The sequence below is a fragment of the Palaemon carinicauda genome, chromosome 37 (genome assembly GCF_036898095.1).
Source record: "Palaemon carinicauda isolate YSFRI2023 chromosome 37, ASM3689809v2, whole genome shotgun sequence".
Lineage (NCBI taxonomy): Eukaryota > Metazoa > Arthropoda > Malacostraca > Decapoda > Palaemonidae > Palaemon > Palaemon carinicauda.
In genome coordinates this window covers 3,338,015-3,364,516 of record NC_090761.1, presented here as the reverse complement: position 1 = coordinate 3,364,516, position 26,502 = coordinate 3,338,015, and the positions used below count along the sequence as shown (strand labels likewise).

The 26,502-nt window shown below is 49.3% G+C and overlaps 1 protein-coding gene across 1 annotated transcript in view; it reads left to right on the top strand.

Moving 5' to 3' along the window:
- LOC137628969 (E3 ubiquitin-protein ligase BRE1A-like) overlaps positions 1 to 26,502 on the top strand; it is a 248,520-nt gene that overhangs the window by 113,743 nt on the left and 108,275 nt on the right. The window contains exon 4 of the mRNA XM_068360222.1: positions 22,854 to 23,062. Within this exon, the coding sequence (XP_068216323.1) occupies positions 22,854 to 23,062 (209 nt within the window). The remainder of the gene's footprint in view (positions 1 to 22,853; positions 23,063 to 26,502) is intronic.

Here is a 26,502-nt window from a genome sequence, read left to right as displayed (position 1 = left end):
AGCCCTTCTGTTTGCACTTGTGCTTGTGTTCTCACCTATTGTTAATCGCTCTCCTGTTTCCTCTCACTCTCTTTTACACATATACTCTTGATTTTTAAACATCTGACTTTGCCGGTAGTTATATATATAGCTATACGTCCCTGACATCCGGCAGAAATTTCAAAACTCGCGGCAATCACAGATTGGGTAGCCAGGTGTACCACCTGTGCGCCCTCTAGCGAGGTACCTGGAACCATTCCATGATTCCTCAGATCTTACCTGCCGCTCACGCCGGCAACATCGTTGGATTTTTCACTCGCTGTAACCTGTATAATTGCATTCATCTTGGTGTTGTACAATTTACTGTTGGCTTTCTCTATTATGGTTTTATTTTGACTGAGAGTAGTGGTTGGGTTATGATCGATATTTTCATAACTGGATTAGGAGTTTTTTCCACCTACTGTAAAAATAACGAACCTACTCTTAAAAACATGATGGCGGAAGGGAAACACTCCGCCAACACTATGACTTCACAATCATATGACGCAAACTACGTTGTAACTACGTAGTATGACTTGCATATTCATTTCTTTTTCTATGCAGAGAAGGAAAAGTAGAATTCTACTTACAAACCAAAATTATTTAAGTTTTTATAATATGAAAGGAATATATTATTTTTAAGTATATACAGTATTTGTCCTATTAGTATACTTTATTTAGATAATCATTTATCTATTTTCAGAGTTTAAATAAAAGTAGTGTACAGTTAAAGTTACGCAACGTAGTTCTCAGACAATCAATACAGTCTCACAAATTACTTTATTGTTATTTATTTTTGTTTTCGATATTGGGATTTCTAATATTAATCAAATTACCTACAGTATTGCATTCTCATTCAAGCCTTTGGCGGAAGAGTAATATCTCTCGCAGGGGGCAGGTCTAATTATAGTTTGTTCCGTAACCGAAATACAAACCACGCTATTTACATAGGGTTTACTTTCGGCGTAGCTGAAAGGACGAGCCATTAGAATATAACGAGGGTGTATTACCCCCTCGCTAGTTAGCAGGGGAGTAGGGGAGTGGTAGCTAGCTAACCCCCCCCCCCCCCCGCGCTAGTTACCAGGGGGGTAGGGTAGTGGTAGCTAGCTACCCCTCCCCCCTCACACACCGGTGAACTGCTTCACTTCACTTTTGGCTCGGACAATGAACAGACGTCTCTGTCCCGTCCTCGCATTGCAGCCATTAATGCTTTGTCTTACTAATTACTTACTTTTCTTATACTTAATATATATGTAAACATTCTTATGTTTATGTATATATTTGAGTACTGTATAGAAATACAGTAAGTTTCCTTTTCCGTGTTTGTGCTGTGTGTGTGTGTGTGTGTGTAGGAAGTCCACTCATTGTACGACAACTTCTCCATGTGGTCTCAGGCCACTACGGTGACTTTTCATGGGTCGTGATCTCTCGCTTGGTCCTTCGGTCTCCCTTCGGTGGGCGCCGTGGGGAATCGTCATCGCTGGACTTTACTTACTAATATGTTCCTCCTTCCCTACGGGGAACTTGGTCTATCAGCGTTGGGAACTTGGGAGTTTTGTTTGACTACGGTCTCTCTCTCTCTCCTTGAGATCGTTCACCCTTTTTATTACTACTACGTATTACGGTAGCTTCCTTCCCGTTGCGGGTTGAGTTGCTTCTCCGTTTATTTAGTTTAAATTATTTTTTATTTAAATCTAATTGTATTTGTTAACTTTTCAGCCTCTGTGTAGAACACTTCCCTTCGGGGTTCATTCGTTCTTACTATTAGTAACATTCTTAGTTGAATTACATTTTTATGATTGTTATAATTCTGTTTTGTTACAGTTCTCCGCCTTCCCCTCCCCTTCCCGTGAGTGTCAGTGGGGGAGGAGGGCGCATTCCTGTGTGTAATTCTTACATTCTTTTCCCGCAGGGGTTCCTCTTCGGAGTTCCCCCCAGGGGATTAATGTTAACTAATTGTTTTATATTCACAGGTAACTATCTAGTTTTTCGTTTGCCTAATGTGCCTACGAAGCAGAGCTGTTCTGTTGGGGCCTGGGGAGTCTGCCGTTGCCGCCTCCTCTACGACTTCGTCATGGGCGTGTCCCTTCTCCTAGAAGTTCTCCCGTGACAACTCTCAGCTCCTTGGTTCATATAGAACGCTCAGGAGGTTCGCCTCCTTGGGTGGGTACTTCGCTTCCGAGGGAGGTTCCCTTCCCAGGTATGAGTTTTTTCCCCTTCAGGGGGGTTTCTTCTCTTACCTTAATTTTTTTCTGGTCCTCGGGCGATTATGCTCTTGGTGCTGAGCGGTCGCACTTGCAGCTACGCTCAAGGGGCTGAGCAACTGCAGGAGCTCCTCTTCGGAGGGTTGCTCTTTATGGTCAGCTTGCTGATCCAACGGCCCTAAGGGGCGCCTTCATCAGTTCTTCCTGTCTCTTCTACAAAGTGTTCATCTCTCTCGTTTGCGAGAGAGGACACTCACAGAGACTCCTCTTCGGAGGACTCCCCTGCTGTTGTTGCTGGAGGCTCAGTTCCCCCCTCCGAACATCTTCGAGGGGGCAGCTGAGTCCAACGGTCTCTCCTGCGAGTGTCTCTCCCCCTCGGGGAGTTCACTAACAGAGACTCCTCTTCGGAGGACTGATGATGGTGCTCCTGTCCGTGGTCTTCTTCATCTTCCGCCGCAGAGGATCCTCCTCGACGAGAACAGACAGTTGCAGCTGCTTCTCTAGCCCTGTTAGCAGTTCATTCGCGATCTTCGACACCTGCCAGATCTTCTTGTCTTCCTTCTCCGTTCCTGGACGCAGTAGCGCTGTGGGCGCCTCCACCCCGTTTTCCAAACAGGCACCGGTCCCTTCGAGGTTAAGGGCTTATCTCACATGTGAGTAAGCCCTTTGGTGCCAGGTTTTTTTACGTGTGCAACTTAGTTCTACTGCGCGCTCATGCGCAGTAGTTCGCAAATGTTCCTGATGTGCGCAATGCGCGCCAACGTTGCCCTCGCGCCCACGATCTCTGGATCTGGGCGCAAGTCTCCTGCTGTGGACCAGACTCCTGCTGAATCAACTCCTGATCGCCAACTCTTCTGAGACCTTCTGTGCGGCTACGCGCCATGCGCGCCTACGGTCTCCTGAACGCCCACGATCGCCTGCTCGCCGGCACACATCTGATCACCATTTCCTGATGTGCGCATTGCGCGCCAACGTTCGCCCTCGCGCCTATGAGCTCCGGATCTGGGCGCAAGCAGGGAGGTTTTTCTTCACTGAACTCCACGTGCACCTGCTCGCCAGGGCACATCTGCGCCCCCTTGCTGATGTGCGTATATGCGTCATCGTTCGCCCACGCGCCCATGATCTTCGGATCTGGGCGTAGGCAAGGAGTTATTCCTTCGCCTCCTCGCCGACGATCTCTCATACGTCTGGCCGCGCATTTCTCTTGGCCACGCAACTACGCTCCTACGATCTCCTGGTTCCTGCCTCGTCGCGCAGTTTAAGAAGTTCCTACGCTAGCGCACAGGCGCTCACAGGTTCTTCTGGACTCGCAGCGCCTCCATTTCACCGCGCCGCCCAGGAGATACCTAAGTTAGCACACAGGCGCTCACAGGAACCCCTGGGCTCTCCTTACGGCCCAGCGATCTCCTACGCTCCCACGTGATTCGTCGCCTGCACGCAAGCGTTTTTAACGCCAACGCTTCAATCGTCGTAGGTTTCCTACGCGCCCCCGCGTTAACTCTCCTGTACGTGAGCGGTCGCTACGCGCCACCGCTTGCCAACGCGCCATCGCTTGGCAACGCGCCATCACTTGCCCACGCGCCATCGCTTGCCAACGCGCTTTCGCCCGCCTACAAACCATCGCCCGCCTACAAGCCATCGCTCGCCAAGACGCGCCATCGCTCGCCAAGACGCGCCATCGCTCGTCAGCGCATCATCGGTTGCTTACGCGCCATCGGTCTTCCGGCTGCCTGTGCTCGCCCATACGTCCGCGCACACGCAAACCTGTGTTCGCCCACGCGTGAACCAGCGATTTTCCATCGCGCGATTCCCGCCAGCGAGCCATCGCTCGCCGAACGCGCCATCGCTCACCGAACGCGCCAACGTGCCATTGCTCGCTTACACACCATCGGTCTCCCGACTTCCAGAGCTCGTCCTTTCAACTGCGCTCGCCCTCACCTGCACTTTCGCCTGTGCGCCCTCGCACCCACGCGCCTGCATGCCCTCGTTCGCTCGCGCGCGAACCAATGATTTGCCATCGCGCGAGCGCCAGGGTGATTTCGACCACTATTCCCGTCGGGTTATCGCAACACGGGCAAGCTGGCGAGTCTTCTAGGGCGCGTACTTCCAGTACACGATCTTCTCCCCGTATACGCAGAACATGGCGCATACAAGAGCAGGAAGAGTCTTCAGAGAGGTCTGGGCAACATTCTTCTCCTTCCTTTCAGGCAGGCCCCATCATCTCTACTCCTCAGGATCGTTCGATTCCTTTTCCCCTAGCGAGAGTCGCTGACACTGCGTCTGTCAGCCGTCAGCAGAGGAGGTACTTCGAGATCATGGGGGAACCTGGTTTCAGCCCTTCCTCTCCACCATTCCGTGGAAGGCTCTCCCAAGGGAGTTCTTCTCTCGAGAAGTTCTCCGCCCGGCAGGTGACATTCTCGTCATCGGAGATCTTAAGCCAGAAGAAAGCCGCAAAGTGTGCCATGCGGGCCACTTCGTGGATGGTTGTCTGGCTTGGATCTCTGGGCATCCTGTTGCGATCCGAGAATTTGTCCAAGGAAAGCTCCAGGAAGGTCATGGAAACTTTCCTCCTCTCGGGCACGAGCACCTCGTTTCCCGGCTCACCAAGTTTCGAACTTGTGGGCAAACTCGATGTTGAAGCATTGAGATGCAGTGACCGAGAGGTTCCTCTCGGAAGTACCAACCATGGATGTCGGCAAGCTCAGACACTCTTCCACTCTTGGAAAGACCTTGTTTTGAGCCCAAGGACAGGGAACGGACAGCTGAGAGGTGGAGAAAGCGAATCACGGTTCGCTCCTCCATAGGTGCTTGCATCCAGTCCCTACAAACCTCCAGCGCCTCAACAACAACAGCCTCGTCAGCCTAGGACATCGGAACCACCCCCGCCAGCTAAGACAAGGTGTCTAAACAGCAGCCCCCTCCTGTCAGAGGCAAGAAGGGCGGGAAGTCCTTCTGGGGAGGCAATAATCCTGAGGGAGTGGCCGAGGCCGCAAACGCTAGGATTGGCAACCCCCCTGCAGGGTCCCCGGTGGGGGGATGCCCAAGGTTGCACGCTCAGGTGGCAGCAGCTCGGGGCCGATTCCTGCACGATCTCCGTGATCAGCCAAGGATTTCGCGTCCCGTTCTTTACATCTCTACCTCCGCTGACAGCAAATCCAGTGTCGCCGAGCTCCTATGCCATGGGATCGGCAAAGGGGCTAGCCCTCCGGGCAGGAATCGAGACCATGCTCTAGAGGAGGCTCTCCAAAAGGTCATCAACGTCTCCCCCCCACGGCTTCAGTCAACTCTTTCTTGTAAGAAAGCGTCCGAAGTCTGGAGACCTGTCTCGACCTCTCAACCCTGATCAAGTTTGTCGAACAAACTTCGTTCAGCGTGGAACAGCAGAGCCAATCAGGCTTGTAGTGTGACCACAACTCTTCATGTGCACACTGGAGCTGAAGGACGGGTACTTCCAGATCCCAATCCATCCGTCTTCCAGGAAGTACTTGAAATTCAGCCTAGACAACAGATATACCAGTTCGAGGTACAGTGTTTCGATCTCCCCGCAGCACCGCAGGTGTCCTCCAGAATGTTCACCCTGTTATCTTCATGGCCACACAGGAGCGGCATCCGTCTCCTTCGCTTTCTGGATGACTGGCTATCCTAGGCAGTCTCGGAATCGACCCTTCCTCAACACCGAGACAAGCTTCTGGGACTTTGCCAAGATCTAGGGATCATGGTAATTCTCTGGAAGTCTTCTCTGCTTCCATCTCAACAACTGGGATATCTAGGCATGATATTAGACTCCAATCTCCAAGCCTTCCCATCAGATGGTAGGATAGCAAGGCTGATGAGAATCGCAGAACCTTTCCTCAGACGATGAAAGCTTCCAGCCCAATCTTGGTTACGCCTCGTAGGTCACCTTTCCTCCTTGGCCAATCTAGTTCCAACGGCCTCCTCAGGATGAGATCCCTGCGTCGGCGGCCCAAGTCCCGGTGGAATCAAGACAACGATTCCCTGGACATTCTGTTCCCTTTGGAACCTGCGGAACGAATGGCCCTGCAGTGATAGTTGACCTGTGGAAACCTTTGCAGGGATCTTCTCGCCCTTTCCCCTCATTTGATGCTGTTCTCGGACTCGTCAAAACAAGGGGGGTGGGGTCCACGTTCTGAATCAGGCCTATGGTCAGAACCAGAAGGGTACCTCCACATCAATCTGCTAGGAATGAAGGCCGTAGTCTGGCCCCTCAACACTTCCAACAGACCCTGGCGAGTCACTCCGTGGACGACAACTCCACGGTAGAGCCTTTTGTTTCAGCAAGCAGGGAGGTATCTTTTCATATCAACTTTCTCATCTTACAGTGGAGATACTGAGATGAACCGAAGTCCACTCTTACCCTATCGGCTCGTTTCATTCCGGACAAGGAATGTGCTCTCCGACAGTCTGAGCAGGACTTCACAGATAGAGAGTACCGAGTGGTCTTCGGCCCCCCTTGGTAGCCAACAGGTCCTGACCTTGTGGACCTGTTTGCGACAGCCTTGAATTTCAAGTTGCCGCTGTACTACTCCCAGTCCCAGACCCCAAGGCACTCTGGCAAGATGCCTTGCTACACGGTAGGACAACATTGACGTCTACATCTTCCCACCGTTCTATCTGTTGAGAAGGGGGCTCAACAAGACTAGACTATCGGTCAACCTGTCGATGACTCTGATAGCTCCGCTGCGGCATCATGCAGAGTGGTTCCCGGAACTTCTGCATCTCCTGACGGAACTCCTGAGAGAGCTTCCCCCACGATACGAGCTACTCAAACAACCACACTGCGGCATCTACCACAAGCCGTAGCATCGCTTCGGCTTCATGCCTGGAGACCATCCAGCATCCCCTCACAGAGAGAGGCGTTCCGCAACAAGTTGCGGAGTGGATGTCTCGACACCTGCGAAAGTCATCCTCTACCAGGCGAAGTGGAGAATCTTCTGTGGTTGGTGTTGTGGGAGAGGTACCTCCCCCTTTGATGCCACTATTTCAGCAATAGCGGAATCATTGTCTATCAGCGGGAGGTGATGCTCCTCTCGCTCTCGGCGGTGGAAGCCTATCGCTCAGCCTTTAGCCTGGCCCTCAGGCTGAAAGGAATAGACATTTCCTCCTCGCTGGATCTTTTTTCGCTCATACGTAACTACGAACTTACCTGCCCCAGTCGGAAGTGAGACCTTCTCCATGGAACATAGTTCGGGCTCTTAGGGCTCTTAAGAGATCTCCTTGCGAACCATTACGCCAGGCTTCTGATCGTCACCGGTCTTGGAAGACGGTACTCCTGCTCACTCTGGCCTCGGCCAAGCGTGTCAGCGAACGTCATGGTCTCTCGTACGGCGTCGCCCACTCAAGAGGATGGGGGGAGGTAACGTTCAGGTTCGTCCCTGAGTTCGTTACTAAACTCAAAATCTGGGAGTCCCGGACCTTCGGTCAACTCCTTCAGGATTTTGAGTCTCCGTTCTGTAACAGATGACCCAGACCTTCTCCTACTAGGCCCAGTAAGGAGTCGGAGGGGTTATCTTAAAGAACAGCTGCAGTTCGTCCTCGCGTGCAAGCCCTGTTTGGGAGCACAGGGAGGACGGAGAGGAGGGTCATCAAGAATGCCTTTTCAGCCTGGAATCAAAGGGTCATCCATCACGCCCTGAATCCAGATCCTCCTCCGACACGTCGCCTTAGGGCACACGATGTCAGAGGCATCGCAACGTCCCTGGCCTTCAAGAGAAATTACTCTGTGACGCAAGTGCTACAAGCTGGATTCTGGAAGCGTCTAACGACTTTCACAGCCCACTACCTGCAGGACGTGACCCACTGGAGCCTCGATACGTCTATCGGCCCTGTGGTGGCTACACAACAGCTGGTCTAACCTCAGGCTCCTTATTGGACAGGTAGCAGAAGGTTGAGGGCATTGTTATCCGGTTTTAGACTGCATGAATGAAAGAAGTATGTCTGGCCCTTACTTCTTTCTTCATCCTCCCCTCTCTTGGGGAAAGTAGCATCCTGGGATCTCTGCATAGCTGACCTCAAACCTCTGCAGGTAAACCATGCTTCCTTGCATTCCTAGTATTGAGTTAATACTGTCGCGTCCCCCATACCCTGACAAGGTGGTATTGGGAACGTCCTAGCCTAGAATTTCAGCTGAAGGACTTCAGGTCAACTTCCTAGGACAAGTCACACTTCTTCCCTCCACTTCAAGCTTATGTAGGCCGCACGTTTCTTGCGTAGCAAGAACTTGCGAGGTGCAGGGACTCTTTTTCTCAATTGCTGCTCACTCGGCTGGGGACTTTCCACTCTTCCTAAGGGTAAATCAGCCTATGTAAATAGCATGGTTTGTATTTCGGTTACGGAACAAATGACAAATTCGGAGATAATTTATATTTTCCCTAACCACACAAACCTTAGCTATTTACACATATTTGCCCGCCAGCCCTGTCCCCCAAGGCAAGTCCTACCTCTAAGTGAAGTGAAGCAGTTCACCGGTGTGTGAGGGGGGAGGGGTAGCTAGCTACCACTCCCCTACCCCCCCTGCTAACTAGCGCGGGGGTTATACACCCTCTTTAAATTCTAATGGCTCGTCCTTTCAGCTACGCCGAAAGTAAACCCTTTGTAAATAGCTAAGGTTTGTATGGTTAGGAAAAATACAAATTATCTCCGAATTTGTCATCTTATGTGAAAGAGTATAAAAAGTGCAATTTTCAGTGTTAAATTAGTGCAGTGAATTTAATCAGTCAGTGGAGGGTGCGTCTGCTCAACCCTATCGTTATCCCAGCCTTAGACCTCTTCCAAGCTCCCCAACCCCTGGGAGAAGGAATGTCGATCGGCGAAAAGAAATGAGAGGCGTTAGCGCTCGAGCAGACGTCCCCTCGAGCGTTCCTGTTGACACTTCCCAGAACGCTCGCCCTCACTGTGGGAAAGGCGAGGTAAAAGTGTTATCTTTGCCCCAAGGCAAGTCCTACCTCTAAGTGAAGTGAAGCAGTTCACCGGTGTGTGAGGGGGGAGGGGTAGCTAGCTACCACTCCCCTATCCCCTGCTAACTAGCGCGGGGGTTATACACCCTCGTTAAATTCTAATGGCTCGTCCTTTCAGCTACGCCGAAAGTAAACCCTTTGTAAATAACTAAGGTTTGTATGGTTAGGAAAAATACAAATTATCTCCGAATTTGTCATCTTATGTGAAAGAGTATAAAAAGTGCAATTTTCAGTGCTAAATTAGTGCAGTGAATTTAATCAGTCGGTGGAGGGTGCGTCTGCTCAACCCTATCGTTATCCCAGCCTTAAACCTCTTCCAAGCTCCCCAACCCCTGGGAGAAGGAATGTCGATCGGCGAAAGGAAATGAGAGGCGTTAGCGCTCGAGCAGATGTCCCCTCGAGCGTTCCTGTTGACACTTCCCAGAACGCTCGCCCTCACTGTGGGAAAGGCGAGGTAAAAGTGTTATCTTTGCCGTCGGTTGACTCAGCTCACAGACTGGGCGGGCGTCTTACGTATTTCCCTTCCTTCTAGACAAGAAGAGAGTCGCTCGTCATGTCGCCGAACATTTAGATGCTTAACACCATAACGCTAGCGTCAAGAAGGACGCCGAACGTTAAGGAATGGGCTACATCACACCAAGCGTCGAGTAGCTGGAAGTCATGACACGTAACACCGAGCATCAGAGCATTGGACGGCAAGCGAGACGTCGAGCGTCCAGCACTACTAATGAGTAACAGTTTGGCACGGTGTTTGAAACTGAGTGCAGCTTCTTTGTCTCTCTTGTTGGATGAGCGAATGTTATAGACGCGAACTTCATAGTTCCGAGCATCTGAATCGCGAGCGTCATTGTTCCGAGTGTCAAGCAGTTGCATGGCGTCAAGCTTCCTGCTGTTAGACTTCACGTCGAGTGTCAAGCAGTTAGACATGACGTCGAGCTTCAAGCAGTTACGTGACGTCGAGCGTCAAGCAGTTACGTGACGTTGAGCGTCAAGCAGTTGGACGTGACGCCGAGTGTCGAGCGTCTAAATTGCGAGCGTCTAGTCACGAACGTCATTGTTCCGAGAGTCATGTGGTGCCGAGCATCAAGCAGTTGCATGGCGTTTAGCGTCCAGCAGTTGGACTTGACGTCGAGTGTCAAGTAGTTAGACGTGACGCCGAGCGTCAAGCAGATGCATTCCGTCAAGCTTCCAGCAGTTGGACTTGATGTCGGGTGTCTAGCTTGACGCCGAGCATCAAGTAGTTAGACGTGACGCTGAGCGTCAAGCAGTTAGACGTGACGTCGTGATTACACCAGTCGAGCCGAACGTCGAGATCGCGAACGTCTTAGTTTTGATCGTAATGACCGCGAGCGTCTGGCGTTGGAACATAGTTACGTCAGGCCTATAACTGAAATGATACAGAGAAAAATATTAACTGGAAAGAAATTATTTTCACACACCAAGGCCCGCCTGTACAGACTCTTGGTGTCTGATGGAGGGCGAGAAATAAACCCCTAAAAGTAAGTAAAGTAAGTAATGATCTTGGACCCATTGAGGTCAGAATTACAGGACCTTACGGAGTTAACTCCTAGGAAACAAGACGTCTCTACCTCGGTTAGAGACTTGTAGGAGGAAGGGATCGACGATCTCCTTTCCCCTATTTACCTTTTAGAGGAATTCTTGTAGGAGAAGATCCTAAGATCCTTCATCCTTCGGTTGACTTATAGAAACTCATGAGAGTTTTTTTCTGAAGAGTTTCCGAATTATTTTGTGCCTGCTGCTCCTCGTTCCCCACCTTCAGAGTTTATGCTAGGGAAGGCGTCGAAGGAGTCTCTGTTTACAAAGATGGTGTTGTCCCGATCATCTTAAAGAGCTTTGAGGATGATGGGAGACTGGATACAGTCCAAGATTATCCAGGGTAATACTGTTTTTTCCTTTTCCCTTGGCTAAATTGGCCTCCAGACCTAGTGTTTGGTTCAAGACATGAGAAGTTCTCAGCTTGGGGGTTCCTACCTCTGCCCAAGGAGATTTTTCGAGTCTAGTAGACGCTCTGCGTAGGATGGCCTTAGGAAGGACCAAATATTCTGGTCAACGTCAGAGCTTGATTATCATCTCAAAGGCGTCTTCAAAGCTTTCAAAGTATTCATTTTCCCTTAATTGGACTCTGGGAGCATTGGGGAAGAAGGTTTTTGCCTTGAAGGATGTGGACACAGATAGTCTCAGCCTCATTATGTCAAGCATAGATGAAGTCTTAAAGAACGGTTCCAATGAGTTAGCAGCCCTTTTCTCAGCGGGGGTCTTTAAGAAAAGAGCCCAAATGTGTTCTTTTCTGTCCATTGGGGTTACACCCATTCAGAAGTCAGAATTGAGGTACGCACCCCCCTTTTTTCTTCCTCTCTTCTTCCTCAAGAGTTGGTCAAAGAGGTCTCTTCCACTTTAGCCCTAAAGGTCACACAGGATTTGGTGTCTAAATTAGCAAGAAAGGTTCTGCATACTTTTTTCTCTAAACCGCACAGACAACAGTAGGAGCCAGACTAAACAACTTCTGGCAAGCCTGGGAGAGGAGAGGAGCAGACCTTTGGTCAGTACTATTTCTAAAGAAGGGATGCGAATTCTTTTTGCAAGTGAAACCTCCTTTAATAGTAACTCCGATAGACCTCTCTGCCAGATACAGAGAGGAGCCAAAGAGACAGGCTATGCAACATCAAATGTCTCTCTTCTTGGAGAAGGAGGCTATTGACCGGTCCTGGATTTAAGTGCTCTCAACGCCTTCGTTCAGAAGACAAAGTTTTCCATGGAGACATCGAAATCAGTCCTAGCAGCAGTAAGAAAGGACGACTGGATGGTCTCTTTAGACCTCCAGGATGCTTACTTCCACATCCCCATCCATCCGAACTTCAAGCAATACCTGAGGTTCTTGTAGAAGGAGGAAGTTTTTCCAGTTTTGGGCTCTTTGTTTCGGCTTAAGCACCGCCTCTCAATAGATGGTGCGTCTGCTAGGACCTATCGTTCTTCTAGCTATAGACCTCTTCCAAGCTCCCCAACCCTTGGGAGAAGGAATGTCGAACAACGAAAGGAAACGAGAGGCTTTAGCGCCCGAGCACTCGTTCCCCCGAGCGTACCTCTGATACTTCATCGATTTTTCTTTGTTTCAATAAGAATTTCATCATGCCAAGGAGGAAAAAAAACTAGCAAAACATCTTATTTCTATGAAGAAGAAGAGAATTAGCGCTAGTTAGAGTTCAAAAATGTCTATTCTCAGTGATATTAGCACAGTAAGTGAAGGTGAGACAGTGATTTTGTTGAGGAAGGAGCAAGACCAGGAGCCTAAAGAAGCAAAGGGTTCTTCATTTATGATTAAATTATGATGAATAGCATAGTTTTGGGTTATTTGTACCCAAAAAGGATCATAGAATTCATAACAATCACAATTCATTAACAATGTCTTTGTAAAAATACAAAGAAAATTTTGAACGCCCGTATCTCAAAACTATACTTATTGACCTTCAAATTCTTACTTCTCCCTTAATTTTAAAGAGTTTGCAGAACAAATTGTCTATTCTAATTTTTCTAATTTCTGGATAATTTTTTTTCTTTTTTCTTAATTTTTATGGTTTATTTTTTTGCAAAAAAGAAAAAAATTATACCCTGAAAAGAAATAACTTTAAAAGAAAATAAAAATCATTGTTTTGGTCTACATCAGATCTGTAAATAGTAGTAATCCCAGTTCTTAATATTAATCACCAAAAGATGTATAGGAACTTGAAAAACCCTCACTTTCGAGATAAATTGCACTGGCTTCACAAAACCGAAGGTCAGACGCAAAAATCGTGGGTTTTGTGCTTTTTGGCGCCACCATTTTGCCCCAGATTTTTTGGCACCTCTTTTTTTTCTCTCCATTTTTTTATGGCACTCATTCTTTTGGCCTCATAACTTCGGCCCCCCCAAAATTTATTTTGGCGCTAGAATGAAATATAGATATTGCAATGAAAGGAATTAATTAATTTAGCTAGGAAAGTATTTAAAAAAAAATTTTGACATAAAACATGTAGAATATAAATTATTTAAAAACTAATTGCATTTCATAATTGTGGGTTAAGCCACGCAAATATTCTAGAGGTTCTCTCTCAGCAAGCTGGCTTACAATATTTAAAATGCGCTCGTCATCTCTCAAATACTTTAGAAGATTTTGTTTTGGACTGTGGTCAGCAACCAATTGTTCATAATAAACATCGCGGTTCTTTTGAATTTTTTTCAGGGAATTGATGAATTTCCATATCACGGGGTGGTTAACTCCTAATTCCGCATATATTCTTCTATGCGCAACTTCTGTGTGATTATTAGTTCTGTCCAGCCCAACGATGGTTCGTTCATATTGATTCCATATTTCAGAAGGGAAAAGAAGCGGGCGCCTACCATTGCCTCTTCTCATGGGTTGTTTAATGTAATTATCCTCAAACTAGTTGATAAGTGATTGAAGCTCTTGTGACAAGTATTCAGTCAAGGCATTGATGTAAGTATCAAAATGAGGAATAGGCACAAAACACAAGGCTAAGATCATTTTTGCTTTTAAAGGAAATTCAGAATCATTATTATATCAAACTTGAAGCCCAGATTGTTTAAGTAGCATATGTATGTTATGTGCTAAATGGAAGAAACAACCTTGTATCACTACTCATGGAAAACATTCTTCCATTGCTGATATAGCTGCTGGTTCAAAGTCACATGATATTCTGCTTGGATTTAATACAGGAATTGCGTCACTAATCATTTGAAACATGCGTACATAAGTTACACGCCTTTTATCTGATAATAAGGCATACAAACCCGGGGGAACTCTTCCATGTCTTCTTGTCATAAGCGCATAAACTTGTGAAAATAATGGAGGAGCTAACTTCAAGGTTCCGTCACCATACCAAACCTCGGGATCTAGTAAAAACGAAGTCCAGCTCTGTCTTCTGAAAATCAAAATTCTTTTATCTTCATAAACAGAGTCTGCTATTAGAAAGTTTTCACTTTCACCATTATTCTTCACATAATTTTTGTACTCTTCGGGGATCACTAAATCACGAACACGAATAGGGTTTGGTGGGGCTAGGTCGATTTTGTTTCCTTTTCTCCTTACTATTTGCTTCATTGCGTCCAACTTTGGGAGGGCTTCTTAAGTGGCTTGAGAAACATTTTCCGTGCAGGAATTTTCAATTATTGATGGTTGATCTTGGCTTTCCCTAGCCCAACACTTTATTCTTGTTTTAATCTCAGCTAATCTGACACTTGCTGCTGAACTACCATGAGAATGGTAATTCAATTCCTTTGTTACGTCATCGTTTTTTGTGTCAATACGGGCTTTGCATTCATTCTTGTTCTCACATCTCCAAAACTTTATCGAAGGATCCTTCTTGCTGCGCTTGTCAAACACATATATCCATCATGAGGTAATTTTGGGTTGTCTCTCTTACTTAGTATCCTTCCTTCCATACTTTCCGATGGGATCAAATCAAATACTCTTACTTCTTGAAACCAAAAATGTTGATAAGGTTAAAAAGTGGAAAATATCAGGTTGGTCTTCAGAGTTTTTCTCCTTTTTTTTAAATACTGTTTGTTCCGTAACCGAAATACAAACCACGCTATTTACATTGGGTTTACCTTTCGGCGTAGCTGAAATTGACGAGCCAATAGATTTTAACGAGGGTTAACTACCCCCGCGCTTGTTAACGGGGGTAGGGGAAGGGATAGCTTGCTACCCCTCCCCCCCACACACCGGTGATTTGCTTCACTTCACTTTTGGCTCGGACGATGTACAGACGTCTCTGTCTATCGTCCTCGTTTTTGACAGCCTTAATCTTTTCTTTGCTTTTCCTCAGCTTTGTGTGTTTGAAGTTGGCCTCGCCCTTTGCTATTCATCATGCGCAAGTGCCCTGGGATTGCTGGCCGCCCTTGCAGTACCTTCATGTCTGCGGTGGATACCGATCCTCACACCCTTTGCCCGCAGTGTCGAGGCCGACGGTGTGATAGTGAAAATACAAGTAGTGAGTGTAGGGAGTGGTCTGCCTCCCAGTGGGAGAGGTTTGCCCGCCGGCGTAAGAAGAAGTCCAAGAGAGACCGTTCTCCTTCGAGGGTTGCCTTGAAGGAGGAAGGCTCTTGGGACTCTTCTTCCGCCGCCCAAACCTCCTCCGAAGCTCCCCCTCGTCCGGCTCCTAGTGAGAGGCCGCCGAGTGGGAGCGCAGGCCCTAGTTCTGTTTCCCGACCTCGGGGTGCGGGAGAGGGCGTCGCCTCCCATAGCGGGGCGGTTCCCCCTCCTCCTCCGGGGGAGGATTTTGATAATGTTAACTCTTATGTATAATGATGATCTTTTTCAGCTTTGGGGTTCCTTGGGGCTTAAGGGCCTGCCCTCCAAGGAAGCCCTGTTTGACCTTATTCAGTTGGGGGCCGCTGTCAAGCAGTCGCCGGTGATAGCAGAGGTAGATCCTGTGTTTATCGTCGACGTCGTGGTGGCAGAGGCTTCCGACGAGTCTGGTCAAACCTCTGCGGCTCCTGATGGTGATGACGTTGCTGAAGGCTCTCCTCCCCCTTCTGTACATCCTTCGGAGGGGGAAGGGGGTCCCACGGGCTCTCCTGCGGCTAAGTCTCCTCCTCGGGGGAGCACTCTGACTGAGACTCCTCTTCGGAGGACTGATGATCCTGACGACCTCCCTCATGGCCGCCTTCGCCGTAAGGCTCATCGTCCGCTTCGCCGCAAGGGCCTCCCGTCTCCCTATAAGGGTGTCAAGAGGCGCCTTTTCGAGTCTTCTCCTCCTCCGTCCTCCGATGAGGACTCTCCTCACCAGAAGCAGTCTGTAGCAGCCGCGTCCTTAGACCTCTCCGGGAATCGTTCACGTTCTCCTACGCCTTCCAGACTTTCTACTTCCTGTGCAGACGGCCAGCAGTCTGATCTCGTCAGCCGACGGGCACCGGTCCCTTCGGGCAAAGGGATGTCGCCCACGGTGTGGGCGCTTCCCTTGCGCGTCAGGGTTCCCCTGCGCGTTCACGCGTAGTTACACACCAACGCTCTCCTGCTCGTCAGCGCTCTCCTGATCGCCAGCGCTCTTCTGATGGTCAACGCCCTACTGCTCCCCAGCGCTCTCCTAAGGACAACGAACATCCTCCTGTTCCTGCTGCGTGCCCAGCGCGCCAACGATCTCCTGAGTGCACTAGATCTCCTGCGCTTCCAGTTCCTGACACGCGCCCTGTGCGCCCACGCTCGCCCACGCGCCCTAGAACTCCAGTTCAGGACTTGGGCAAGGACTCAACCTCTCCTCGCTCTCGCAACCCTGCTCGTCAGCTTTCTCCTGCGCGTACATCTAGAGTTCCTGCACGCCCACGCGCCTCCTCTTCCTAAGCCTACTCGCGAGCGTTCGTCTTTGCGCGTCGCGCTGACAGTTCCTGCGCAGCCTTCTACGCGCCGTCTCCCTGCTCGCCAGCGTTCTCCAGCGCGACAGCGATCTCCGACGCGTCAACGTTCTCCTGCTCGTCAGCGATCTCCTGCGCATCAACGATCACCAGCGCGTCAGCATTCCCCTGAGCGCCGGCGATCTCCAGATCCTCCGCGTGATCCATCGCCTGCGCGCAACCGCTCTCCTACGCGTCAGAGCCCAGCAGATCCGGAGAAACATAGGTCCCCTGCGATCAGCTCGCCCACGCGCGGTCGCTCGCCAACGCGCCATCACTCACCCACGCGTCACAGGTCTCCAGGACACCATCGGTCCCCTGGCCCTCAGCGGTCTCCTGAGCGCTCTCATTCGCCCACTCGCCAACGCGCTCACTCGCCAGCTCGCCCACGCGCCCGCTCGCTCACTCGCCTGCCGTTCGCCTGCACGTGATCGCTCTCCGCGCTCGTTTCTCTCCGCACTCCAGCAGCCCGTCGCGCGCGACTCTTTCGTGTCACCCTCGCGCGAGCGTCAGCGCGACCCCCGTTCGCGTCGGGTTCTGCAGCTCGCGGCAGTAGCAGGGACGCGTGTCGCCAGGTCGCAGTCAGGATCGCCTCCACCTAAGCGCAGGTCTCTTTTGCAGGACAAGGAAGGACCTTCGGAGAGGTCAAGGCAACTTCCTTCCCCTTCTTTTTTGCAGGCAGGTCTAGTGGTGTCCACTCCGAAGGATCGCCCGATCCCCTTCCCTCCAGCGGGAATTTCGGACTCTGTGTTCGTGTCTCGGCAGTCCTGGTTTGGTCCTTTGATGCGGGTGTTAGTGAAGGCTATAAAGCCGACACTCGCCGATCTAGGACACAAGCCAGCGACGGCTTAGCCCCCGCTGAAGAGAAGGAGAGGAGTGGACTTCGTGGTGACTTCTCCCAGGGAGAAGTTGGTTCCTAAGAGGTCCGTCAGGAAGGCCCTGTCCCCTTCGTAGTCATTTTCTCCTTTTCCCGTAGACGAGGCTTTTCCGTCCTCGGGAAAGTCCAGTGAGGCGGCGGTCTCCCCCTCAGCACCAAGGGTGGAGTCACCTCCTCGTGGAGGAGAATCGTCTCGCGCGGAAGGTGCCAACCAGACCACTTTGCTGGAGTCTTGTATCCCGCCCAGGAGGGAACCCAAGGACTCCAAGACGTTGCCGAAGTCTTCTGCACGTATTTGTCAGGAACCAGCTAGACCCCGGGAGAATGTCCACGTGTCTCCCCAGGAAGAATTTCCGGGGACAGGAGACTTAGCTGCCAGTCCGCAGGGAGGAGAGCAGCAAGAGTCTCAGCATGCCTTCTGGCAGGTCTTGGGCTTGATGAGACAGCTCAACGGGTTCATGGACCCTGTGATCACCCCCCGTGAAGGCAAGGACACGGTCCTGGATCAGGTTTATGGAACTCAGAAGCCCCCAAAGGCCAGCGCAGCTCTGCCCTGGTCCCAGGGGCTGAAGAGTGCCAGAGCCAGGGCCAACGCTCAGCTCGCAGTACTCGCTACCTCCAGTCGTTCCTCTGCCGGGAACAAACTCCTCCCACCTCCTCGTCTCCAGCAGAGGAGGTATTTTGAGATCATGGGGGAGTCTAGCCTCGCTCTTCCCCTCCACCATTCGGTAGAAGAGCTTACTAAGGGAGTTCCTCTTGAGAAGCTCTCCGCCCGGCAGGTGACGTTCTCGGCGTCGGAGATTCTAAGCCATGAGAAGGTCGCGAAGTGCGCCATGCAGGCCATTTCGTGGCTGGATGTCTGGCTAGGTTCTCTGGGCATCCTATTGCGCTCTGAGGATCTGTCTAAGGAGAGCAATAGGAAGGCCCTGGAGACCTTCCTCCTCTCGGGCACTCGCTCCATCGAGTTCCTGGCGCATCAGGTTACCAACCTGTTGACCAACTCGGTGCTCAAGCGTCGTGATGCGGTGACCGAGAAGATCCATCCGAAGGTCCCCGCCATGGACGTCAACAGGCTCAGACATGCCTCCCTCCTCGGGGGGGATTTGTTTGAGCCCCAGGACATGGAACGTACAGCTGAGAGCTGGAGAAAGTCTAGTCAGGACTCCCTCCTCCAAAGGGCCCTTGCATCTCGGCCCTACAAGCCTCCAGTTCCGCAGCAACATCAGCAGCAGCCTCGCAAGACACCGAAGCAGGCGCCGGCAGCTAAGAAAGTGGTGTCTAAGCCCCAGCCCTTTCCTGCCAAGGACAAGAGGGGCGGTAAGTCCTCCAGGGGAGGCAAGACTCCTAGAGGGAGCGGCCGCAAACGCAAACGCTAGGAGTGGCAGTCCCCCCGCGTGTCCACCTGTGGAGGAGATGCCTTCGACGTTGCGTGCACAGGTGGCAGCAACATGGGGCCGATGCTTGGACGGTCTCCGTGATCGGCCAAGGGTATCGCGTCCCATTCACGACATCTCAACCTCCCATGGCAGCGAATCCAGTGTCGTTGAGCTCCTATGCCATGGGATCGGTAAAGGGGCTAGCCCTTCAGGCGGAAGTCGAGACCATGCTCAAGAAGGATGCTCTCCAGGAGGTCGTCGACGGCTCCCCAGGCTTCTTCAGTCGACTCTTTCTTGTAAAGAAGGCGTCTGGAGGCTGGAGACCTGTCATCGACCTCTCAGCTCTGAACAAGTTTGTCAAGCAAACTCCGTTCAGCATGGAGACAGCGGACACGGTCAGACTTGCGGTGAGACCACAAGACTTCATGTGCACACTGGATCTGAAGGACACGTACTTCCAGATCCCAATCCATCCGTCTTCCAGTAAGTACTTGAGATTCAGCCTAGACAGCAAGACCTACCAGTTCAAGGTGCTGTGCTTCAGTCTCTCCACAGCACCTCAGGTGTTCACCAGAGTGTTTACCCTGATTTCGTCTTGGGCACACAGGAACGGCATCCGTCTCCTCCGTTATCTGGATGACTGGCTGATCCTAGCAGACTCGGAGTCGGCCCTTCTTCGACACCGAGACAGGCTTCTGGGACTTTGCCAGGATCTGAGGATCGTGGTAAATCTCGAGAAGTCCTCTCTGCAGCCGTCCCAATGACTGGTTTATCTAGGCATGTTGTTAGACACCAATCTCCACAAAGCCTTTCCATCAGACGACAGGATAGCAAGGCTGAGGAGGGTGGCGGAACCCTTCCTCAGGCGAGAAGAGCTTCCCGCCCAATCGAGGTTGCGTCTCTTAGGTCACCTGTCCTCCCTGGCCCGTCTGGTTCCAAACGGCCGTCTCAGGATGAGATCCCTGCAGTGGCGGCTCAAGTTCCGTTGGAATCAAGGATCCGATTCCCCGGACTTCCTGGTCCCGATAGGACCTTCGGAACAGGCGGACCTGCAGTGGTGGCTGGTCGACGAGAACCTGCGAAAGGGAGTGGATCTTCTCGTCCTCCCCCCGGAATTGTCACTCTTTTCGGACGCGTCAAAAGAAGGGTGGGGGGCGCACATTCTGAACCAGAGGACCTCAGGCTTTTGGTCAGAATCAGAAAAGTACCTGCACATCAACCTGCTAGAAATGAAGGCCGTTTTCCTGGCTCTTTAACAGTTCCAACGGACCCTGGCGGGTCACTCCGTGGTGGTGATGAGCGACAACACCATGGTAGTGGCTTATATCAACAAGCAGGGAGGTACTTTTTCGCAGCAGCAATCCCATCTTGCAGTAGATATTCTGAGGTGGACCGAAGTCCACTCGATAACACTATCAGCTCGCTTCATTCCTGGCAAGAGGAATGTGCTCGCCGACAGTCTGAGCAGGGCTTCGCAGATAGTGAGTACCGAGTGGTCTTTGGATTCTCAGATAGCCAATAAAGTCCTGACTTTGTGGGGTTCCCCGACCGTGGATCTGTTCGCGACAGCTTTGAATTTCAAACTGCCCCTGTACTGCTCCCCAGTCCCGGAACCCAAGGCACTCTGGCAAGATGCTTTCCAACAACGGTGGGACAACATCGACGTGTACGCCTTCCCACCGTTCTGTCTGATGAGAAGGGTGCTCAACAGGACCAGACTAATGGTCAACATGTCGATGACTCTGATAGCTCCGCTGTGGCATCACGCGGAATGGTTCCCGGACCTTCTGCAGCTCCTGACAGAGCTCCCGAGAAAACTTCCCCCACGACACGAGCTACTCAGACAACTACATTGCAACATCTTTCACAGAGCCGTAGCCTCGGTTCGGCTTCACGCCTGGAGACTGTCCAGCGTCTCCTCACGGAGAGAGGCTTTTCGCAACAGGTTGCAGGGAGAATGTCTCGGCACCTGCGAAAGTCCTCTGAGGGACTCTACCAGGCGAAGTGGAGAGTCATATGTGGTTGGTGTCGTGGGAGGGGTATCTCTCCACTCGATGCCACTATTCCAGCAATAGCGGAGTTTCTCGTTTATTTGCGGGAGGAAATGCGCCTTTCGGTCTCACCGGTGAAAGGCTATCGCTCAGCCTTAAGCTTGGCTTTTAGGCTGAAAGGAGTGGACATTTCTTCCTCGCTGAAACTCTCTCTACTCATATGTAGCTAGGAGCTTACCTGCCCCCAGTCGGAATTGGGACCTCCTCCTTGGAACGTGGTTCGGGTCCTCAGGGCTCTTAAGAGACCTCCCTTTGAACCATTACGCCAGGCCTCTGATCGCCACCTGTCTTGGAAGACGGCTCTCCTGCTCGCTTTGGCCTCTGCCAAACGAGTTAGTGAACTTCATGGTCTCTCGTACGACGTCGCCCATTCAAGCAACCCTGACCAGCTGCTATTATGTCCAGTGAGGAGTCTGAGGTGTTACTTGAAGAGAACAGCTGCAGTTCATCCTCAGGTGCAAGCATTGTTTGTTAGCACAGGCAGGACGAAGAGGAGGGTCACCAAGAACACCATCTCGGCTTGGATTCAAAGGGTTATCCATCACGCCTTGAATCCGGACCCTCCTCCGTCACGTCGCCCTAGGGCTCACGACGTCAGGGGCATCGCTATGTCTCTGGCCTTCAAGAGAAACTTCTCTGTGACGCAGGTACTTCAAGCTGGGGTCTGGAAGCATCAGACGACCTTCACAGCCCACTACCTGCAGGATGTGACCCACAGGAGCCTCGATACTTTTTCTATCGGCCCTGTGGTGGCTGCACAACAGCTGGTCTAGCCTCAGGCTCCTTTATGGACAAGTAGCAGTAGGTTGAGGGCGTTGTTACCCGGTTTTAGTCTGCGTGAATGAAAGAGTATGTCTGACCCTTACTTCTTTCTTCATCTTCCCCTCTCTTGGGGAAGCAGCATCCTGGTCTCCGCATAGCTGACCTCTACCTCTGCAGGTAAACCATGCTTCCTTGTGCTCCTAGTATTAAGCTTAATACTGTCGCGTCCCCCGTACCCTGACGAGGTGGTATTGGCAACGTCCTATCTTGGATTCCTATCTAAAGGTCTCAAGGTCAACTTCATAGGACGAGTCACGCTCTTTCCTCCACACACAACTTATGTAGGCCACACGTTCTTTGCGAAGCGAGGAACTTGTGAGGTGCAGGGACTCCTTTTCTCAAGTGCTACTCACTTGGAGTCGGAGTCCCCGGGTAAAGCCAAAGTCAGTAAGGCTGGGAACTTTCCACCCTTCCTAAGGGGTAAGTCACCTTATGTAAATAGCGTGGTTTGTATTTCGGTTACGGAACAAATGACAAATTCGGAGATAATTTGTATTTTTCCTAACCATACAAACCTTAGCTATTTACACATATTTGCCCGCCAGCCCTGTCCCCCAAGTCAAGTCCTACCTCTAAGTGAAGTGAAGCAAATCACCGGTGTGTGGAGGGGAGGGGTAGCAAGCTACCCCTTCCCCTACCCCCATTAACTAGCGCGGGGGTAGTTAACCCTCGTTAAAATCTATTGGCTCGTCAATTTCAGCTACGCCGAAAGGTAAACCCTATGTAAATAGCTAAGGTTTGTATGGTTGGGAAAAATACAAATTATCTCCGAATTTGTCATATTGCAAAGCTAAAGTGTTGAGAAGGTAAGCATGAAAAACACCAGTTAAGTATTGAATTAATAAATATCTATTCCAATAATTAAAAGACAAAGAATCAGTTCATTAAAAATTGAAATAACAATCACTACAGAAGTTTATGAAATAAGCCCTTAACAAAATAAAAATGTGCAAAATTAGATATTTGCTTACACGCACCTAAAAAGTTATTTTGCTGACAAGTTTTTTTTTAATTGGCAATGGTTTAAAAAGTAAATATGCTGACAACAAATTGGGTGTATAGTATTTTAAGCATCACATTAAACAGGATTTTTTTTCACTATGAATAAATGTCTCTAAATTCAGATTCTGTTGCTGACAAAGTGCCTTCAAATGAAGGTGATGAAGAATCAGATTTAGATGCACCACCAGAGGAAGGGACGATATCAAAAGGAAAAGATGCATTTGCAGAGGATGATTTGAAATTGAAGAAAGAAATTATGAAATTAAAGAGGCAAGTTAAGGAAACAAGAAGATTGAAACATGAACAAAATAGGGAGCAGCAGAGGAGAAAGGTGAGTTACTAGTCATTTTGAAGTTGCATCTGTGGTGGTTAGATGTTATTTTAATGATTCATGCCTGTGTACTCTGAAACCTTAGAAAACAAAAGTTATTTTTTTCCCCTGTATCTTTCCCCCCTTGGAGACTAGCAGATGTCTGATGATCCTTAAGTGAATGTGGATGATGCTGTGCCTGCATGCATGTTGAAATAATCAAACCTATATTTCTACATTACTGTCAGACCTTATTCATTGGGAAGATAAGTAACAGTGATACCTTTGGAGAGCCAAAATCAGCAAATACTTGGTGTTCTAGGAGGGTCAATTAATAACCCCCTAGAAACAGCCCACTGCCTAGTTAACCCACCACTGCACTACATTTTTTTCACGAGTTTTCTATCACAGTATTGTAGTTCTGTACTACTTTTCAGAGGTAATTGTACATTATTAACACAGCTTCCGTACAAGGTAAGCCAACTCATAACACAAAAGTCATCGCCACACCACGCTATGTACACTTAAAGTAACGACAAAACAATTGATCATATTTAACTACACTCGCTGATCATCTTTCGCAGACTCTCGATCTTGTCATTCGACAGCTTTACGGCCCTTGTCAGAACAACTCTCCTCGTCACCTGCTCATCAACAAACCCCGGTTCGTGACTCTCTAGTTAGTTATGACCGCCCGGTTGCTCATATTTTACAGTTCACTATTCACTTACGGTTCACCATTCACCCATGGCTCTTCGATTGCCAACTTACTGATCGTCGAGTCAACCCACTGATCAACGACATATCTCCGCAAGCTGACTGACCAGGCAGCCTTCGCCTGCTCGTCAGTCATCATCTCTGGCTCACAGATTGCTGATTCGCCGATCATCATCAGTTCACCCTTCACCGGTATTTTGCCACTCAGACTCACTAGTCGCCCTCTGCCCGTCGTTCCCTTGATCGGAAGACAAACAACACTCTCCTCGCTGCTCGTCGATACACTAAAAACTATCGGCAGGCAATCGACAGCCCCCATCATCGGCTTGTCAACTGGTAACTACTTGTGAGCACTCTCCACCTGCACAGCGGCCACGATTCCAGCCCTTGACCTTTGGTTAACATTCGCCAGAACGAGGCTGTTCTAAGGAATAGCATCAAAGCTGTCAGGGTGCAAGGTGATGTGGAGGATTAATTTAATTTTATTTATTTTTTGTTTGCCAAATTGCGAGAGAAAGAGAGAGAGAGAGAGAGAGAGAGAGAGATTTTATTTGCTTTAGTTTTGCCCAATAGAGAGAGAGAGAGAGAGAGAGAGAGAGAGAGAGAGAGAGAGAGAGAGAGAGAATTTTATTTGCTTTAGTTTTGCCAAATCGCGAGAGAGAGAGAGAGGGTGCGGGTATGTATGTGTGTTTGTGTGTGTGTGTGTCCGCGGTGCGCGCTGCTGAACAAGTGGTAGTTAGCGTAATGATTGTTTGTAGTGGGAAAGACTTGGTATAATTGAGGTTGTTTGTTTACATTTTTAGCTAGGTTAGGGCGGTAATGAATGTCTTGGGTAAAAGCATTTTCTATTTGACTGTAGCAGGAGTCGGTTGTATGTTTTTTGTTCATCCACCAGCTGGCTTGGAAGTGATTTTTTTTTGTATTAGTGTAAGTACAGTGTTTTCATTTATCTTTGTTAGGCGCGATCATGAATGATAGAAAGTTTATTATTTATCTTTGATTATAGTGCGATAGTTAGTTAGAAGTGTTCGTAAGCGTTTTTCTTTTTTATTCCAGGCCGTAATTCCTCCTTTGGAAAGTTTTTTTGGATCTATTGTTGATGACGAGGCCTGATATAAGTTTCGATTGATGTTGATGGTAATGTTAATGATGATGATGATGATGATGATAACCGCGACCACAATCAAGGAGGCCGTAGTGGCAAATTGACACCTAGTGCAGGCTACTGTTAACCACAGAGCACCAGTAGTGTTTCTTGAAAGACACAGTTCGGCTTTGTGTGGACTACGGTGTCCACACGCGACATATTTAAATTTAAGTTTTGGGTACTTCGTTCGGATGTGGTGGTGTTGGTTTTAACGAGTGCTTACTCGAGTATTGTTTCTCTGATTATTGGAGACATATTCTGTGTAGCCTACGTACATGGGCCGTTATATATATATATTGTGTTTCTCTGAGTATTGGAGACAGTTGCTGTGTGTGTCCAAGTGCCATTATATATGTACAGTATATACAATATTGTGGTTTATGCATTTGTTGATTTTTTGGGCTCAAGCCATGTCGTCCTGATGGAAGTTCCTCTTAGGTAGCTTCCTTGGGTATATTACAACTACGGCGATATTCCCAGAGAATTTACCTTAAGGTACCCAGAATTCTAACTCCTGGAGCGAATATCCCTAAAAAAGAGCCAGGGATATCGCAAATATCAGCGGACGTATTCTTGACACGCCACATGGCAATCTGTACCCCGAACAGAGTTAACACTTCGTAGGGGTCAAATGGCAAGAAAACGAAAACGATAAGAAAGGGGGGAGCCGTTCGTAAGGCATCTCTCCTCCCCGTTTCGTAAGCGTGCCCTGCGCCACTCGCGGCGCCATCTGTATTCCTTTTTGCGTAGCTATACAACTCGGTGTTTTCCCTGTGTTTTCTACCAAATATCTTGGATTTACTCTTACGAATATGCTTTCTCCAACTTCTTCTGCTTCGGATAAGTTGAGTACCATTTCTTTTATGTATAAATGTAGGCTCTTAGTTAAAATTAAAGTAATTAAAAGAGTTATCTTTGATACAAGAGCTGTTGCCTGCTGGAGGCGTCCTGGACGCTGTCGCTCGCTAGATAGGATTTATTTGGTTAGCCAGAGCGACGTTCCCAGCCCCCTTTCGCTTTAATAAATTAGCTGCTTAGCTTATTTAGGAATACTTTTATGATGCTGTAGTATAGCGCCTGGCGAAGGATTTGCCTAGGCTGGCCTACGCTAGACCTTGTAGCCTAGTCGTTTGGCCCTTGTACTTCCTGCATGATAATTAGTCTTCCAAGTGTGATAATTATAATTTTATTGAAGCGTTAGGCAACGTTATACATATAAGCTTATACTGAGTTTTTCCAAGATGGTATTTAAGTGAGTTTCGGTGATTTAGGTAATCGATTCTCTTAGTGCCTAGGCTAGGTTGTCTTAGGCTATTGATATGTTTTATTGTTCCCCCGTTTGCTCCCTTCTCTTCGGGAAAGGTGCGCAAACCCTTTCCCTCTGCTTAAGCCTTGGGCTTAACCCTAGTGGTTTATTTGAATTAATTTTCGATATAACTATATTGGGGTGGTACTGTACCTTCCTGTTCCAGCTTGTCTGGCTCAGAGAGGGACAGTACAGCAGTGTTTTAAGTTCGAGTCCGTGTTGGTCTGGCGTGGGGTAGAGTCTCCCTCGCTGTCTGACACAGGCATAGGAGGTTTATCCTCCTTCGGTCTC